The following is a 17,066-nucleotide window of genomic DNA, read 5'->3' as shown; positions in this document are numbered from 1 at the left end:
GTCTTTTTTTTTTTTTTTTTTCTTTTTTCAGTTTTGGGCTGAGGCTGGGTTTGAACCCACCACCTCTGGCATATGGGGCTGGCACCTTACTCCCTTGAGCCACAGGCACCACCTGAGCACTATTTTTTGCAAGCTCTTTATAGTATGACAGTGCTGCTTTAATAGGGATTGCATTAAATCTGTAGATTGTTTTGGGTAGTGTAGATATTTTAACGATGTTGATTCTTCCCAGCCATGAGCATAGTATGTTTTTCCATTTGTTAACATCTTCAGCTATTTCTTTTCTCAGAGTTTCATAATTCGCTTTATAGAGGTCTTTCACTTCTTTTGTTAGATAAATTCCCAGATATTTCATCTTCTTTGGCACTACTGTAAAAGAAATGGAGTCCTTGACTAAATTTTCAGCATCAGTATTGTTGTCATCTATAAAAGTTACTGATTTGTAAGTATTGATTTTGTATCCTGAGACGCTGCTGTATTCCTTGATCACTTCTAAGAGTTTTATAGTTGAGTCCCTGGGATTTTCCAGGTATAGGATCATATCACCTGTGAAGAGTTAAGTATTTGATCTCCTCTGACCCTATTTGGATACCCTTGATTGCCTTCTCTTGCCTGATTGTGTTGGCTAAGTCTTCCATTACTATGTTGAATAGAAGTGGAGACAGTGGGCATCCTTGCCTAGTTCCTTATCTGAGTGGAAATGTTTTCTATTTTACACCATTCAATATGATACTGGCTGTGGGTTTGCTGTAGATGGCCTCTTATCAGTTTAAGAAATGGCCCTTCTATGTCTATTCTAAGTGTTCTGATTATGAAAGGATGCTGGATATATATGTATATATATATATTTTTTTTAGACAGAGCCTCAAGCTGTCACCCTAGGTGGAGTGCTGTGGCATCACAGCTCACAGCAACCTCCAACTCCTGGGCTCAAGCGAGTCTCCTGCCTCCACCTCCCAAGTAGCTGGGCCACAGGCGCCTGCCACAATGCCTAGTCCTGCTGTTTTTTGGTTGCAGCCATCATTATTGTTTGGCGGGCCTGGGCTGGATTCGAACCCGCCACCTTAGGTGTATGTGGCTGGCGCCTTAGCTGCTTGAGCCACAGGCGCCAAGCCAGGATGCTGGATATTATCAAAAGGTTTTTCTGCATCAATTGAGAGAATCATAAGGTCTTTGTTTTTTATTTTATTGATGTGACATATTATATTTATAGATTTGTGTATGTTGAACAAACCTTGTAACCCTGGAATAGAACCAACTTGATCATGGTGCATAATTTTTGGGCGTGTTCTTGAATTCTGCTTGCAAAAATGTTCAATAAGATCTTAGCATCAATATTCATTAATGATACTGGTCTGTAATTTTCTTTCTTTGTTGGATCCTTTCCTGGTTTGGGGATCAAGGTGATATTTGCTCCATAGAATGTGTTGGGAAGTATTCCTTCTTTTTCTATGCTTTGGAAAAGGTTGTATAGTATAGGTACTAGTTCTTCTTTAAAGTTTTGATAGAATTCAGATGTGAAGCCATCTGGTTCTGGACTTTTCTTTTTAGGGAGGTTTCATATTGTTGATGCTATTTCAGTGATTGATATAGGTCTATTCGAGATTTCTAATTCTTTCTGATTGAATCTAGGAAGGTGGCACACCTCCAGGTATTGGTCCATTTCCTTCAGATTTTCATATTTCTGAGAATAGCATATTTTTGTAGTAATTATTGAGGATTCTTTTTTTTATTTCTGAGGTGTCTGTTGTTATTTCTTCTTTATCGTTATTTTACTTTTCTGTTTCTGATTAGATTGGCCAAAGGTTTATCAAGGTTGTTAATCTGTTCAAAAAACCAACTTTTTGTTCTGTCGATCTTCTGAATGATTCTTTGTTTTCAATTTCATTTAATTCTGCCCTAATTTTGGTTATTTCTTTTCTTCTGTTGGGTTTGGGGTTGGAATGTTATTCCTTTTCCAGTTGCTTGAGATGATCCATTAATTTATTGGCTTCCTCTCTTCCTATTTTCTTGATGAAGGCTTCCAGTACTATAAATTTCCCACTTAGGACTGCCTTTGCAGTATCCCACAGGTTTCAGGAATTTGTGTCTTCATTATCCTTTAGTTCCAAAAATTTGGTGATTTCCTTCTTAATCTCATCTTTGACCCAGCTATTATTCAGCCTATGATTATTTAGTTTCCATGACTTTGTTTGAGTATGAAGCTTCCTATTGCTGTTGAGTTCAATTTTATTCCATGGTGATCTGAGAAGATACAAGGAATAATTTCTATTCTTTTAAATTTGTTGAGGTTAGACTTGTGTCCTAAGAAATGATCAATTTTGGAAGATGATCTGTGGGCTGATGAGAAGAATGTATTTTCAGTTTTATTAGGATGAAATGATCTGTAGAGGTCTGTTAAGTCCATTTGTTCCAGGATCAGGTTTAAGTCTAATATTTCTTTAGTTTCTTCTTGGAGGATCTATCCAAAACTATCAAAGGAGTATTAAAGTCTCCAACTATTATGGGGCAGGAAGATATCAAGTTGTTCATATCCGTTAGGGTTTGCTTCATAAATTGGGGAACAGTCTTGTAGGGTGCATAAATGTTAATTCTCAAAATTTCTTCATGTCGGTGTTTCCCTTGACAAATATGTAGTGACCATCCTTATCTTTCCTTTGTTGGTTTAAAACCAATTGTATTTGCAAATAAAATTGCAACCCTGCTTTTTTCTGCTTTCCATTTGCCTGTATTATAGATGTCCATCCCTTCACCCTGAGTCTATTTTTATCCTTTAAGGTAAGATGAAATTCTTGTATGCAGCAGATATCTGCTCTGAGTTGGTATATCTAGTCAGACAATCTGTGCCTCTTTAGAGGACAATTTAAACCATTCACATTAATTGAGAGAATCGATAAGCCTGGTAGTGTTTTGGGTGTCATGTTTTTTGAATGTCCAGTAGACATCTTTAATCCTTTCACCACTGTGGAAGTTGTGTTTTGTTCAAACATTTGAGTGAGTTCACTTTGTTGGTAGAGCATTGTGCTGGTCGTTGTAGAGCAGGCATTCTCAAACTATGGCCCACAGGCCACATGCAGCCCACCTAGGACATTTATCTGGCCCACTGGGTGTTTTTGCCACCGCTGTCTGTCCTGCTTAGCAGCCGGCTCATCCTGGAGCCCACAGTCTGGCCTTCCAATGGTGTGAGGGACAGTGATCTGGCCCCCTGTTTAAAAAGTTTGAGGACCCCTGTTGTAGAGGATGGGTCTGAGAATATCCTGGATAGCTGGTTTAGTTATGGTGAATTTCTTCAACATGTTTATGTCATTAAAGTATTTGATTTCTCCATCACAAATGAAACTGTTTAGCTGGATACAGGATCCTAGGCTGAAAGTTGTTTTGTTTTAGGAGATTAAAAGTCGATGACCATCCTCTTCTGACTTGAAAGGTTGTGGCCGAGAGAGCTGCAGTCATTCTGATATTTTTTCTTTTGTAGGTAATGGTTTTCTTATGTCTGGCTGCTTGCAGAATTTTCTCCTTCATCTTAACTTTGGCAAAGTTAATCACAATGTGTCAGAAGATACTTTATTTGGGTTGAGTCTTGCTGGAGTTCTGAAACTATCTACCATCTGAATTTCTGTATCTCTTATAATGCTTGGAAAATTCTCCATAATATCTTGGGGTAGAGCATCTGCACCTTTAAGACCATCCTCTTCTCCTTCAGGAATTCCCATAGGACGAATATTTGATCTTTCGCAGTGATCCCACAACACTCTCAGGGAATGATCAGTTTTTGTTCTCCATTTGTCTGCCTCTGAGCATTTGGGAACATTCAAAAGCTTTGTCTTCAGTTTCAGAGATCGTTTCTTCTGCCTGGTCAACTCTATTACTGAGAGATTCTACTGTATTTCAGAGCTCCTCAAATAACTTTTTCATTTCCTTGAGTTCTGCTCTTTTCTCATTATGTCCATAGCTTTGCTGATTTTGTCTTTGATTTCATTAATTTTTTGAGATAATTTTAGAGCTACTCTTTGGATTTTAATTTCTAACTTTTCTTCCATTCTATTTATCTTATTTGCCATCCACATTCTGAATTCTATATCTGACATTTCAGCCATTTGTCTATGCATGGCATCTTTAGTTGTATCTCCTTTGTCATTTCTTGGGGGGGGGGGGCGTTAAACTACTCTGGCTATTCATGTTGCCAGAGTTCTTCCTTTGGTCTGCCCCATGTTTGGTTATTAGAGCTGGTAGGGTGAGATTGAATTGGGGTTCCAAGTAATAGAATTAATCAGCCCCTTATCAAAGCTCTAGGCTTTGTAATTTTGGTTTATTCCCTACAATCTTACAAAGGCCACTTTCAGAGTTTTGGCTAGGGATTCTGGGGACCTACTTGTTGAGATAGCACAAGCTGGCTCTGTTTTGAAATCAACCAACCTCTACCCTACCCTAAGAAGCCATAGTATTAGGTTTAAATCTCAGCTGTGGAGAGATACAGACAGATGCAGCACCCCACCTGCACCATTCAGTTCTTTTCTGCTACAGAACTTCGAAGGTCAATCTCAGAGTGTTCCCAGGGACAGCTCCAGGCAGGAGTCCCAATCAAATTGTCTTGGGCATTAGAAACCCTGCTCAACAGAAAGGGATCCAAGGGTCTCCAATTACAGATATAAATCCTCAGTCCATTCTGTCCTGCAACCCTAAGAGTATGGCACCCGCTCCCCTCTGTTGAGATGCAAATTGCCCGTCAAAGTCCCAACTGGGCATCCCCTAGGCACAATCAATGCCGGGAGTGTGGGACTATACCTGCCAGGCTCAGTTCGCGCCAGGCATCAACGCCTCTGTTTGTCAGCTCATTTGGAGCCAGATTCAGTTCACACTGGTGTCGCTTTTCTGCTAGCTGGCCCAGTTGGACCTGGGGACTGCCCCCCTGCCCTCTGGTCTCAGCCTACCCTTGGCAAGCCTCTGCTCTCTGGCTCTTTTGGAGTCAGGGTACCATGCCCCTCCCCTGTGGTCTCAGTCCACACTCAGCAAGCCTCTGCTCCCTGGATCAGGGGACTAGCGCCACCTGCCAAACAGTCCACAATGGGCAACCACTCTCCCGCTTGCAGGCACTGTCAGAGCTGGGGTTTCTGCACCCATTCCCATGAGACACAGCCTGAGAGGGTCAACACCACCCCTGGCCAGGCAAAGTCTTAACCAAGGGACTGCTCCTCCTCCAACTGGGCATCCCTGTCTTCCCACCTCCTTCTTCTTCACTAGCCACAGATTCCCTCCTGATGATCAGTGGTCCACACTATGCCCAGATCTCTCGGGAAAAGTCCAAACACTCTGCACTCTGCAGAGGGAAGGGTGGGCTGGGAGTTCAGAATTCTGAGAGAAAATATTTGTTCTATTTTATACCAGGTGAGGTGGTGTCTAGTTTCTTAAGTGGGACCTCCTTGTAGAAAGATACCTAATGTTTAGTGGCTCTGTCCAGTGAGGTGAAATTAGATACATTTTGTTCCCTGCTTGCTTGCAGAGAGCCCCTGGAGGACCTTCCACTTGGGGAAGGGGTCTCCTGTTTTTTAGACGATAGTCTTTGTACATATAATTTGTTTCCTTGTGTGCTCTTCCTTCCTTTGAGTCACAGCTTGCCAAACTTCTTTCTTGGCTCAGCTCCCCACCTTTGGCTTCATAGAGTCTGACTTTGTCCAGTTTTTCTTCCTCTAGACAGGAGCCTCTGCCAAGGTTTGCTACTAGTCAGCATCTTCCCAGAATTCCCCCTGCTTCCCCATCTTTGTGATGATTTGCTAAGAAGAATGTATTCCACCCTAATCCAGGTTAATACAAAAGATGTAAACTCTCCATCTCTTTTAACGGCTGAATAGTATTCCATGGTATACGTATACCGCAACTTGTTAATCCATTTCTGGTTTGGTGGGCATTTAGGCTGTTTCCACATTTTGGCAATTGTAAATTGAGGCATAATAAACAGTTTAGTGCAATGTCCTTATGATAAAAGGATTGTTTTTCTTCTGGGTAGATGCCTAGTAATGGGATTGCAGGATCAAATGGGATATCTAATTTGAGTTCTTTGAGGATTCTCCATACTTCCTTCCAAGAAGGTTGTATTAATTTGCAATCCCACCAGCAGTGTAAAAGTGTTCCCTTTCTGTCCACGTCCATGCCAGCATTTGCAGCTTTGAGACTCTTTGATGTGGGCCATTCCCCCTGGGGTTAGGTGGTATCATAGGGTGGATGTCTCTTGCCCAGTGACACATGGGATTATTGGGTCTCTTTTTGTTAATTTGAGTTCTCTGTAGATCCTAGTTATCAAGCTTTTATCTGATTCACAATATTCAAATATCCTTTCCTTTTCCTTTCCTTATCCTATCCTTTTCCACGTATTATCACTTCCAGAAGTCTTGTGGTTGAGTCTTTGGGGTTCTCTAAGATCATATCTTTGGCAAAGAGCAAAAATTTAACTTCCTCTGCCCCCATTTGGATGCCCTTTATTTCTTTCTCTTGCCTGATTATATTGGTGAGAACTTCCACCGATGTTGAAATAATAGTGGTGATAGAGGACAGCCTGTTCTGGTTCTGGTTCTAAGTGGAAAGCTTTCAGTTTTACTCTATTTAGTATAATATTAGCTATGGGTTTGTTGTAGATGGCTTCAATCAGTTTAAGAAATGTAGCACAGGGCGGCGCCTGTGGCACAGTGGGGTAGGGCACCAGCCCCATATACTGAGGGTGACAGGTTTGAACTTGGCCCTGGCCATAACTGCAACAACAACAAAAATAAGAATTGTAGCACAATATATTTTAAAAACATGTTATATATATTATAAAATATCTTATTTCAGTACCGTGTAATATGGTCCTATCAACTCTCAAATCTTGTATATTCTTAAAAGGAATTTTGATTTTGAAAAGTAAAAGGTCTTGAGAGTGAAAGTATTAAAAGAAAACATGGATGATTTTTATAAAATGGCAATTTTCTATCTTTTTCCTTCCAATGTTATTGTCACTGTCCTAGTTCAGGCTCAAGTTCTGTCACATGAGACCATTGTGGTACCCTTTGAACAGGTTAAGTGGTCTGTCACCTTTCTAATTCCTTTTTCTCACTAGAGTTTTCTTCATCTAAAGCACAACTTTGTTTTTGAGATAGTGTCACTATGTCATCCTTGGTAGAGTGCCGTGGTGTCATATCTCACAGCAACCTCAAACTCTTGGTGTAAGCGAGTCTCTTGCCTCAGCCTCCCTACAGCCACCCTCCACAACGCCCAGCTATTTTTTGTTGCAGTTGTCATTGATGTTTAGTTGACCCGGGCCGGGCTCGATTCTACCAGCCCCGGTGTATGTGGCTGGCGCCCTACTCACTGAACTGTGGCCGCCAAGCCTAAAGCACAACTTTTATCATTTTTCTGCTTTAACATTTTTACTCACTTTTCATTGGAATACTGTGAAATAAATTGAAGTTGGTAATAGGTCACTTCAGGCTCTTCATTGTCTTGTCAAAGTTTGTATAACATCTTATTATTCTCCTACTTTATGTACGTCATGATGCTTAAAATAGCTTATGTTTTTTGACCTGGTGTGGGTGATCTTATTTTTCTCTCAATCCAAAATGCTTTTAACTCCTGTTTTTTAAAACCCTACTCATTCTTCCAGACTTCCCTTATTTCCCCGCTATCATGATCCCCCAAGCTATAAATGAATCTTTGTTCTACCATAAAACCGTGTGTGTACTCTAAGACTATGATTATGTCATAGTTAATTGCTTATATATTTATTTTCAAGAATGTGAGTTACTTGATACCAAAAACCAGATCTCTTTCATCTCTGTATCTGCAGCGTTGTCTGTTGTGGTGGGTACTTATTCAAGTCACTTGGTAAAGGTTTGTGTTCTAAGTTTAATCTTGCTTTAAGGAATATAGCTGTATTGTGTGTCTTTTGTTCTTCTAATAAAACTCGGAGTCACGATTCTCGCCAGAGCTTCCGATAGTTCCTTTAGAACAGTCTGATGCTGACTGTATTTCATTCATTCATTTAACAGATAATTTCAGAGACATCTGCTGTGTAATCTAAGATGAGGTTATAAAACTAATGTTGACAGCAGTGAGGATTCCTTCAGAGGATAGGTGTTTGCACTCCCTCATGGGAGAGAAGCATCTCTGCTTACTCTTCCTGGCACATCAGGAAAACCCCGATCCCCATTGTACCTCACAGATTTTACCTCTTATACTGTCTTCTTATCTAGGTCACAGCTCTGCCTGCTTTCTTTTCATTTATGTCCAGCTCTGGCTAAATGGGAAATCCATAGCCCCAAGATGAGATAATGAAAATACATTTAATCTAATATCACCACAGTGTTTACATTGCAGCTTCAGATGGTTTTATTGTGAATTCATTTATTTCAAAATTTATCGTGTACTCTTTTAGGTAATAAAAACCCATCCAAGATGACTGAGTTCTCTAGTGAAAGTCTTAGCAGAATTTCTTTAAAGAAAATAGCACCTAGGGCTTATCAGACACCAGGAGGCTGGCATGGCTTACGGTCAGCTGGGACATTCGGTTGCAAAAAAGCCTTAGAAGCACAAACGTGGATAGCTTTTGCTGAAAGAATTTAATTGACTACTAAAACGAGAGACTTGGCCTTTTCATCCTTACATTAGAAACCATAATAAAAGGAGGTCAAGGAGGCCAAAACATTTGGATATTAGCTGAGGTTGGTTTGTAGCCACCATTTCATTTTCATTTTAGAAGCGAGATTCAGGGAGGGCAGTCAGTGATTTATATTGCAGCTAGCAGACTGTGCCATCTGATACCTCAGAGTTCTTTCTTTCTGAAAGGAGGTGGATCAGCCCTTGGCATATACAAGTTTATTGGCTAATCTTTTATTAGCGTGCCAGTGACTAACAAGATGGAAGAAAAGGTTTGTACCAATCTCCCACTGACTTTGGACCTTAAGTATTTGGCTTAGGCCCTGTATTTTAAAAACTCTGCAGTTTCCACTATTTTGGGAGCATATTAAATATAGTATAATATGTATTTTAAAAGGGTATCTTCTCTTTGTTTTGCCTTCTCCTCATATGTTTATTTTAATGTGTTTTTTTTTAATTCAGGGAACTTTATTGATGTTACATGACAAGGTGGGGCTCTCTAGGCCCCTCCTGTTCTTTAGGGGGTCTGGTGTGGAAACTGTTGAGGGGAGATTCTCAGTGAGGTGGGAGACTGAGTAGGCAGGGGCAGCCCAGCAGCTAAGGGCCTTTTTCTTCCTCTCGTGCTCTGGCTGGGGCTGGTGATCTGGGGTTCTTACTCCTTGGAGGCCATGTGGGCCATAAGATCTATCGCCTCGTTGCTGTAGCCAAATTCATTATCATACCAGGCAATGAGTTTGATGAAGTGGTCATTGAGGGCAATGCCAGCCCCAGCATCAAAGGTGGAAGAATGGGCATCACTGTTGAAGTCAGAGGAGATGACCTGGTGCTCAGTGTAACCCAGGATGCCCTTAAGGGGACCCTCTGTTGCCTGCTTCACCATCTTCTTGATATCATCGTATTTGGCACCCTTCTCCAGACAGTAGGTGGATCCACGACTGACACGTTGGCAGTGGGGACACGGAAGACCATGCCAGTAAACTTCCCATTCAGCTCAGGGATGACCTTGCCCATAGCCATGGCTGCACCTGTTGAGGCAGGGATGATGTTCTGGACAGGCCCATGACCATCACGCCACAACTTCCCAGAGGGGCCATCCACAGTCTTCTGGGTAGCAGTGATGGCATGGACTGTGGTCATGAGTCCCTCCACAATGCCAATGTTGTCATGGATGACCTTAGCCAAGGGGGCTAAGCAGTTGGTGGTGCAGGAGGCATTGCTGACCATGCTGAGGCTGTTTTCGTGCTTCTCGTGATTCACACCCATCACAAACATGGGGGCATCTGCAGAAGGGGCAGAGATGACCCTTTTGGCAACCCCCTATAGGTGAGCCCCAGCCTTCTCCATGGTGGTGAAGATGCCAGTGGACTCCACGACATACTCAGCGCCTGCCTCACCTCATATGATTTTGGTGGGATCTCACTCCTAGAAGATGATTATGGGATTTCCATTGATGACAAGCTTCCTGTTCTCAGCCTTGACAATTCCATGGAATTTGCCATGGGTGGAATCATGCTGAAACATGTAGACCATGTAGTTGAGGTCAATGAAGGGGTCACTGATGGTGATAACATCCACTTTGTCAGAGTTAAAAGCAGCCCTGGTGACCAGGCACCCAATACGACCAAAGTCGTTTATTCTGACCTTCACTTTCACCATGGTGCCTTGGGGATGTGGCTGGTGCTACACTAGAAGAAGCGGCTGTCTGACGAATGGGAGGACCAGAGAGCCTTAATGTTATATTTTAACACAAGTGAGGTGCTGAACAGTAGGTTGGAAGCCCACTGTACGTGGAAGAGCCTTTTTGACTGTTCCATGAATGGACTGTTAATGCCAGATCTTCTGGGGGCAAGAGTCTTTGGAGAAGGTTCTCGCAGTACTCTGAATGGGAGAGCTGAGACTTTGGCTGCTGGTATTGTGGGGAGCTAGAACCAGAAGATAACTGGGGTTTTTGATATTTGGCATGTAAGTTTTACTTAGCTTCCCTGTCTTCAGTCTGCTGTACCCCATCTTCAGCCATTGTGACGCCAGGCCATTCCTCTGTGGATAAGGTGGAGGGACAGTCACCTGGCTAAGTGGAAGGGACATACTTGTAATCACTGCACTACTAGCCTGCTTTTCAGTAAAGTTTGAGTGAATTGAGTGAATAGATCAGTAAAAGCAATAATGAATGACATTGACTATTGAATTTGAATCTACATAATAAGCCCTGTGCTGAGTTTTAAGTTTGTAATATTAGAACTTTGAACTGAATTTGTCCCAGAAGGCGATCACGTGGCACCACCAGGCTCTGGTTTGGAGCATCTCACAGAGAGCTCTGACTCGAGAGCCACACTCGGGGACAAGGGCATTGGATCCCAGCTGCCTGACCTTGGTCCAAGTGGAGACAACCTAATTTGTAAGCTTAAAAATGAAGAGGACATCAAAACTGACTCACAAGTCTAAACTGTTAACATATAGGAGGTTTCTAATCGTTTGTATTTGTACTTTATTTAAATTTTTTATTTTTTAAATTGTAGGAGAAGCTATTGTCCAGATCTCTTCAGAGGGGTGAAGATCTACAGTTTGATCAGGTAGGTCCATTTGGGGGAAATATTTTTTCCTGGAAAGAAAATGTTCGTCTTAATAATCTGGCCCAAGCACACCCAATTGTAAGAAATTCTCTTATTTTGTTTACTGATCTTTTATATCCTCATATACTGGAGTCATTATGGAGTTGGAAATTGTTTTCTTGTTTTGAGTTTTCTGCAAACAAGCCATAAAGTAGCTGTGAACTTCACTGCTTTAAGTTCATTTAGCATTTAGATACTTTTTACTTATTAATCTATTTAATGTGCCCTTTTAAAACTTTTCTCAAAGTTGTCAGTTATATTCCTTCTTTCTTTGTGTACCAACTGCTACAATTTTTATGTAATAATATTTTAATTTTTTCCCCAAACTAGCCAACACATTATTTAAGTACTGAGTACACATGACTCATTTCTTAAGTAATTTGTATTTTAAATTTGTATTTTTAAACATTTTTAATATCAAAATTTCTTCAACAGCCAGTACATTTTACTAGGTAACGTTCATATCCTCTTTTACAATCAAATTAATTTTTTTTGTTGTCGATAAATTCTGTATATTACCAATATGCATTTAAAACTAACAAAAAAGTAGTCTTTAATTATTACCTTCAATTTCAACCTGATGAAAATCGAGATACCTTATTAAATGCTTTTAGAATCTGTTTTTTACACAGGTAATTCCCAGGGCATCCAAGTCTTTCCATCCATTCATTCATCCATGTTTCTCCATCAACCAAGTAATGAACACTTAACCATGAACCAGCCACTGTTCTGGACACTCAGGATACCACATTAATTAAAATAGGGAGCTTACATTAAGCTTAAGCTCTTCAAGACATTTATTATACCATCTCTAACTCTGTCACCCTCATGTAATTTGTGATTATCTTTCTCTGAGACTATGATAATAGACTTCTACTTCTATCATAAATAGACTTCTCCTTGACCCATTCTTTTCCATTCTGCTCACCCCAAAGTCCCCATCTTTGTGTTAGATCATAGGAGGAAATGCCCAAGGGAGACTGAATCTTGGTTTTCCAACCAAATTAATTTTTTGCATCTTAGGAAATACTTATTTTTGTTTCAGATTAATATGAGGGTATATATGATTAGATTACCTTGTTTGAATTTGTAAGGCTAAGTCTGAGTTACAATTGACTCTGCCCCCCTCCCCGAAAATGTGCCATATACCTGCACATTGTTCTGTTGGGTCAAAACTTGCCAAACTCTCTCCCCCTCCTCTCTTCTTCTTGAATTTGAGTTTTTCTGTCATGTGGGCCAGTAGTTATTAATATACTAGTTTCAAATTAGTATTGAGTACACATGATGCTCATTTTGTGATTCCTATGCTACTTTACTTAGGAGAGTTTTCTCTAAATCCATCCAGGTTGTTCTAGGAAATATAAAGTCTTCATCTTTTTTATGACTGAACAGTATTTCACATAATATTTTACCTTCTACTATTTATTGTTTTTCTGTTGTGGCTCTCAGAGCCTGTTTATAGAATACCAATGTCTAAAACCTCCTGTGTTATTTTCCAAATGGCATTTCTTAAATCTGATTAAACATTTTAAGGAAAATTTCCATTTGTTTTCTTATGTAAATGATTAACGAAATATAAATGATTGTTCCTCATAGCCTCTTTTTTTTTCTTTTCCCCTCACTGTATAAAGCCATGTATGGTGTAAACTGTTCTGGTATTATGCTGACAATAGCAGATGGGGTTTAAATTTTTCTTCTTTAGGTGTTAAAAGCGGTTTCCTTTGAGTGATATTGTATACTGTTTTTCAGGATTTTTTTTTAAATAGTTAAATAAACTTGACTTTTAATTTTCCAAATTAAAGACTATTTACCTGTCAAATTATGATACTTTACAATAAAAGCACCATAAAGGAGGATCTGGCAGTAATGAAAGAGAGAACCATATGCAGAGTCAAATAAACTGTTCCAGCCTTTTCTAATTTCCCTAGTTTCCTAGATGAAGTGCATTTTGAAATTCCCAGCAGATAAGGAAATAACAGGTCAATTAAATGTTTGATTTTCGGAATTATCAACTTATCTTCATTAACTGATTCTTCCTGTAGTCTTGGAACTGAAGGAGACCTTATGTTCCTGTAACCTATAGTTTTTCAAATAAGTGGGTAGAGTGAAGCGTATTTGACTACATGCTAATTTTAAAATATTAATTTTATGAGCAAGGGGTCCAACCAGATACAGAAATTCTTGTGAGGAAAGCAAGTTTTTCTTGGCATCCTCAAGATCAGTGGTTCTCAATCTTCTTAATGCCACGGCCCTTTAATACAGTTCCCCATGTGGTGGTGACCCCCAACCATAAAATTATTTTCGTTGCTACTTCATAAAAATAATGAAAATAATTTTATGGTTGGGAGTCACCACCACATGAGGAACCGTATTAAAGGGTCGTGGCATTAGGAAGGTTGAGAATCACTGCTCAAGATGAAGAGTATCCTTAGGGCCTGCTAATTGAGATTGTGTTCTTTTGTGAAATGAATCTGTGATATTCTCCTAGAATTCAGGTAGTTACAGATTTAATAACAGCTCATCACACTGCATTTATCTTGATGCTGTCCATTTATAAATTCGCCTTAAGTGTTTGAGTAATTTTCAGCATCACAGCATAGCAACTTAGAGCCCTCCTCACAGTTCTAACTTACTATCTCTTTTTTGTTTCTACATCTCTTCATCTATGAAAGGGCGATGTTTAGAATGCATTAGTTCACGTAATTAAGTGCAGAGGGGTCACAGGATGTGAAGGAGCTGTGGCCTTCTGATCTTATTTGAAGCCCCGGTAATGTGCCGGCTCGTTGATGGGTATGTCTGTACACAAGCGAGTGGCCCAGGGAGGCAGGAAAAAGGTTGAAAGCCACCAGGCAGAACTGTGTGGATTTAGATCATAGTGGGTGAAACTTAGCTGATGTGACTTTATTACTTGGCCAAACTCCTGACCCTTAATTTAATTTTTTAGTTTTTTTCCCCCTTATTTTAATTTTAAAACATGCGTATTGTTGAACCTGTAAGAGGGTCTCAGTCCCGGTTCAGTTCCTCGCCTCACAGTTACAGTTGCTGAGACCAGGGGATTGGGAAGAAAGGAATTTCTAACACTTGGTCAGGAAAAGCTGCCCCAAACCTGTCTCTGCACTTGGAGAGATAATGGGCTCTTAATGGCAGGGCCACATGCCTTGAGATGGACAGTGGTGTAACTAACTAGGGGCTGCCTAGGATGCAGGTTGCCGGATGGTGACTCTTGGTGTCAGGAAGTCGCCCAGGAACGCTGGGAATCTCAGCTCTTTGTCTTGCAGGAAAACCACCATTTCCAAGAAACCACACAAAAGTGCTAGTGGTTATTAACAGTTCAGGGAGAAGATTATACAGGGGGTCATAAACATTTGTTCAGTGGGGGGTCTGTTACACATTTATTGCATTTGAATCATTAATAGAGTCAAACTTAGGGATCCACCCAAACAGAACCGACCAGCCTAAATAGAAGCGTCCCCCCTAGGAAGGAGTAAATGTATCAATCCCTACCCCTCCAACCCCTTACATTCCCATCCACCCTCACCCATGTGCTGACTCCTTTCTCGGACTCAGCTCGCTGGCACCCGAGTGCAAATAAAGGCAACACTGGCCCACACAGAACCTGGGATCCGGTTTCCTTTCGTTCGCGTTTCAGACCTCCCAATCATTGTGCCTCTTCAATTCTGAATGGTTGCTAATAAGTTAAGAGTGGGGCGCCTGTGACGCTGCGATTCACTTTCTGGCCATCTCTTGTGTTCTCAGTTGATAAGCTCTATGAGCTCAGTAGCAGAGCACTGTCTCCCTTCCTTACTCCGCACCTTGTTCGACTGGTACAGACGCCAAAACGGAACGGACGATGAGTCTTACGAGTACAGGCCTCGGTCAAGCACCAAGTCTAAGGGGTGAGTGCTTTGGGTCCCATTGTTTGACCTGTCCACTGAAGGGGGTGATGATGTTATTACTGACTGGAGAGTGTTACTATTTGGTTCCTAGGAAGTAAGCATTGGCTTTTGTTTGTTTGTTTTTTATTAAATCATAGCTGTGTACATTAATGTAGTCATGGGGTACAATGCGCTGGTTTTATATACAATTTGAAATGTTTTCATCAAACTGGTTCACATAGCCTTCATGGCATTTTCTTAGTTACTGTGTTAAGACATTTATATTCTACACTTAGTAAATTTCACATGTACGCTTGTAAGATGCACCATAGGTGGGTCCCGCTGATTACAGCATTGGCCAGAGGCAGCTGTAAGGGGCATAAATTCAGACTCAAACTTCAAAACCAGAGAAGGCACCAGGTAAAAACTAGGTGTAGCCCTGCAGTACATGTCCCTGGGTACTGTGTAAACATTAGTTTAAAAAAGATAAATTTGGCTCGGCGCCTATGGCTCAACCGGCTAAGGCGCCAGCCACGTACACCTAAGGTGGCGGGTTCGAATCCCCAGCCCGGACCCGCCAAACAACAATGACGGCTGCAACCAAAAAATAGCCGGGCATTGTGGCGGGCGCCTGTGGTCCCAGCTACTTGGGAGGCGGAGGCAGGAGACTCGCTTGAGCCCAGGAGTTGGAGGTTTCTGTGAGCTGTAATGCCATGGCACTCTACCCAGGGGGACAGCTTGAGGCTCTGTCTCAAAAAAAAAAAAAAAAAAAAAGATAAATTTTAGGAGTGTCATTTTAGCAGCTCAGAGCTTTAGTAGCCACAGAATTTAATTCAGAAAATTCACAACTCAAAGAAAATTTTATTTATTAAGTTTACAAAGGGAAGCAATTGTTGGGATACAGGAAGACTGCCCAAAACCTATGTTATCATTTCTTTTTTAATTTTTAAAAATGTTATATTTTTTGATACATGATGTGCATGTATTTTTGGAAAACCCTTTATTCCAGTGCTGTGAGGCTCTTCTTGCTGCTCAAATCGTAGAGTTTGTCTTTTCTTCTTTCAAATATCCCAGGGAGACGTTGGCCTTACATATGGCATTAGTGGTCCAGTGGTTACCCATGGTTTAATATTAGACTCTTAATTAGTGTCACATATGATTATTTTAAATGTAGATTTGTGGAAAAGTTGACCTTGTACTATATTTTCATCTGCAAAAATTGTTGCTTCTGCTTCAGTTCTTAATACAAAAATTAGTAATCCGATTCGGAGCAGTGCTGGGTTTTCTGAATGACATTTGAAGTCCTCCCCTTCCTCTTAGCAATTCTTTTGGATTCCGAGGTTTAACTGCTGACAGACATAATAGTCAAGGGTGCATAAAAACACCCAGTGAACAAAAGGAGAAAGAACATGAGAACTTGTAACTTATGTGGCTGGACAATTAAGTTCGTGAACGCATCCCTAGAAAAAGTGCCACCCACTTCATTGCTGGATATCACAATGGTCACCCTCAGAGTCTTCCCTGTGGGAAGCTGAGCATCAACCCCAGTGCCTAGTCCACCCTTCAAAGCAGTTTTGGAGCTCTTTTTCTGGAATGGCCATCAGAGCTATCATTGTATGAGGTCTGACAATTAATTTCATGAACTCATCCTAGAAAAAGTACCCTGGGGGGGGGGTGCGGCATGCTGGCTTCCGTGCCTTCCTTTCCAGGGAGAGTGCTTTAAAGAGACCAAAGCTCATGTTCATCCTCGAGGTATGTAGCCCTTTTTCTAGGGTGAGTTCACGAACTTAACTGTCCGACCTCGTATACATTGGATTATTTGAAAACCTCATGCTAACCATTGCTATGGCACACCATCCGCGTAGGAACACGGTGAGCCGCGTGAACTGCTAACTAATAGCTCTTTTAAAACTTACAGTCACGGCTCGGCGCCTATAGCTCAACCGGCTAAGGCGCC

At 41.0% G+C, this 17,066-nt stretch overlaps 1 protein-coding gene and 1 pseudogene across 9 annotated transcripts in view; one reads left to right on the top strand and one right to left on the bottom strand.

The window, feature by feature from the left end:
* Window positions 1-17,066, top strand: part of FRYL (FRY like transcription coactivator) — a 260,014-nt gene that overhangs the window by 124,176 nt on the left and 118,772 nt on the right. For all 9 annotated transcript variants that reach the window (XR_002774533.1, XM_023515972.1, XM_023515970.1 and 6 more), the window contains 2 exons: window positions 11,142-11,195; window positions 14,991-15,130. Coding sequence is in view for 8 of the 9 variants with exons in the window: in XM_023515972.1 (XP_023371740.1) it covers window positions 11,142-11,195; window positions 14,991-15,130 (194 nt within the window). In the remaining variant the exon portion in view is untranslated. The remainder of the gene's footprint in view (window positions 1-11,141; window positions 11,196-14,990; window positions 15,131-17,066) is intronic.
* On the bottom strand, window positions 9,278-10,581 carry LOC100957143 (annotated as a pseudogene).

This window comes from Otolemur garnettii, unplaced genomic scaffold, assembly GCF_000181295.1.
Source record: "Otolemur garnettii isolate 467f Iridium unplaced genomic scaffold, OtoGar3 scaffold00083, whole genome shotgun sequence".
Taxonomy (NCBI): domain Eukaryota; kingdom Metazoa; phylum Chordata; class Mammalia; order Primates; family Galagidae; genus Otolemur; species Otolemur garnettii.
Note: the sequence above shows the minus strand (reverse complement) of the source record. Positions and strands in the feature narration are given on the sequence as shown.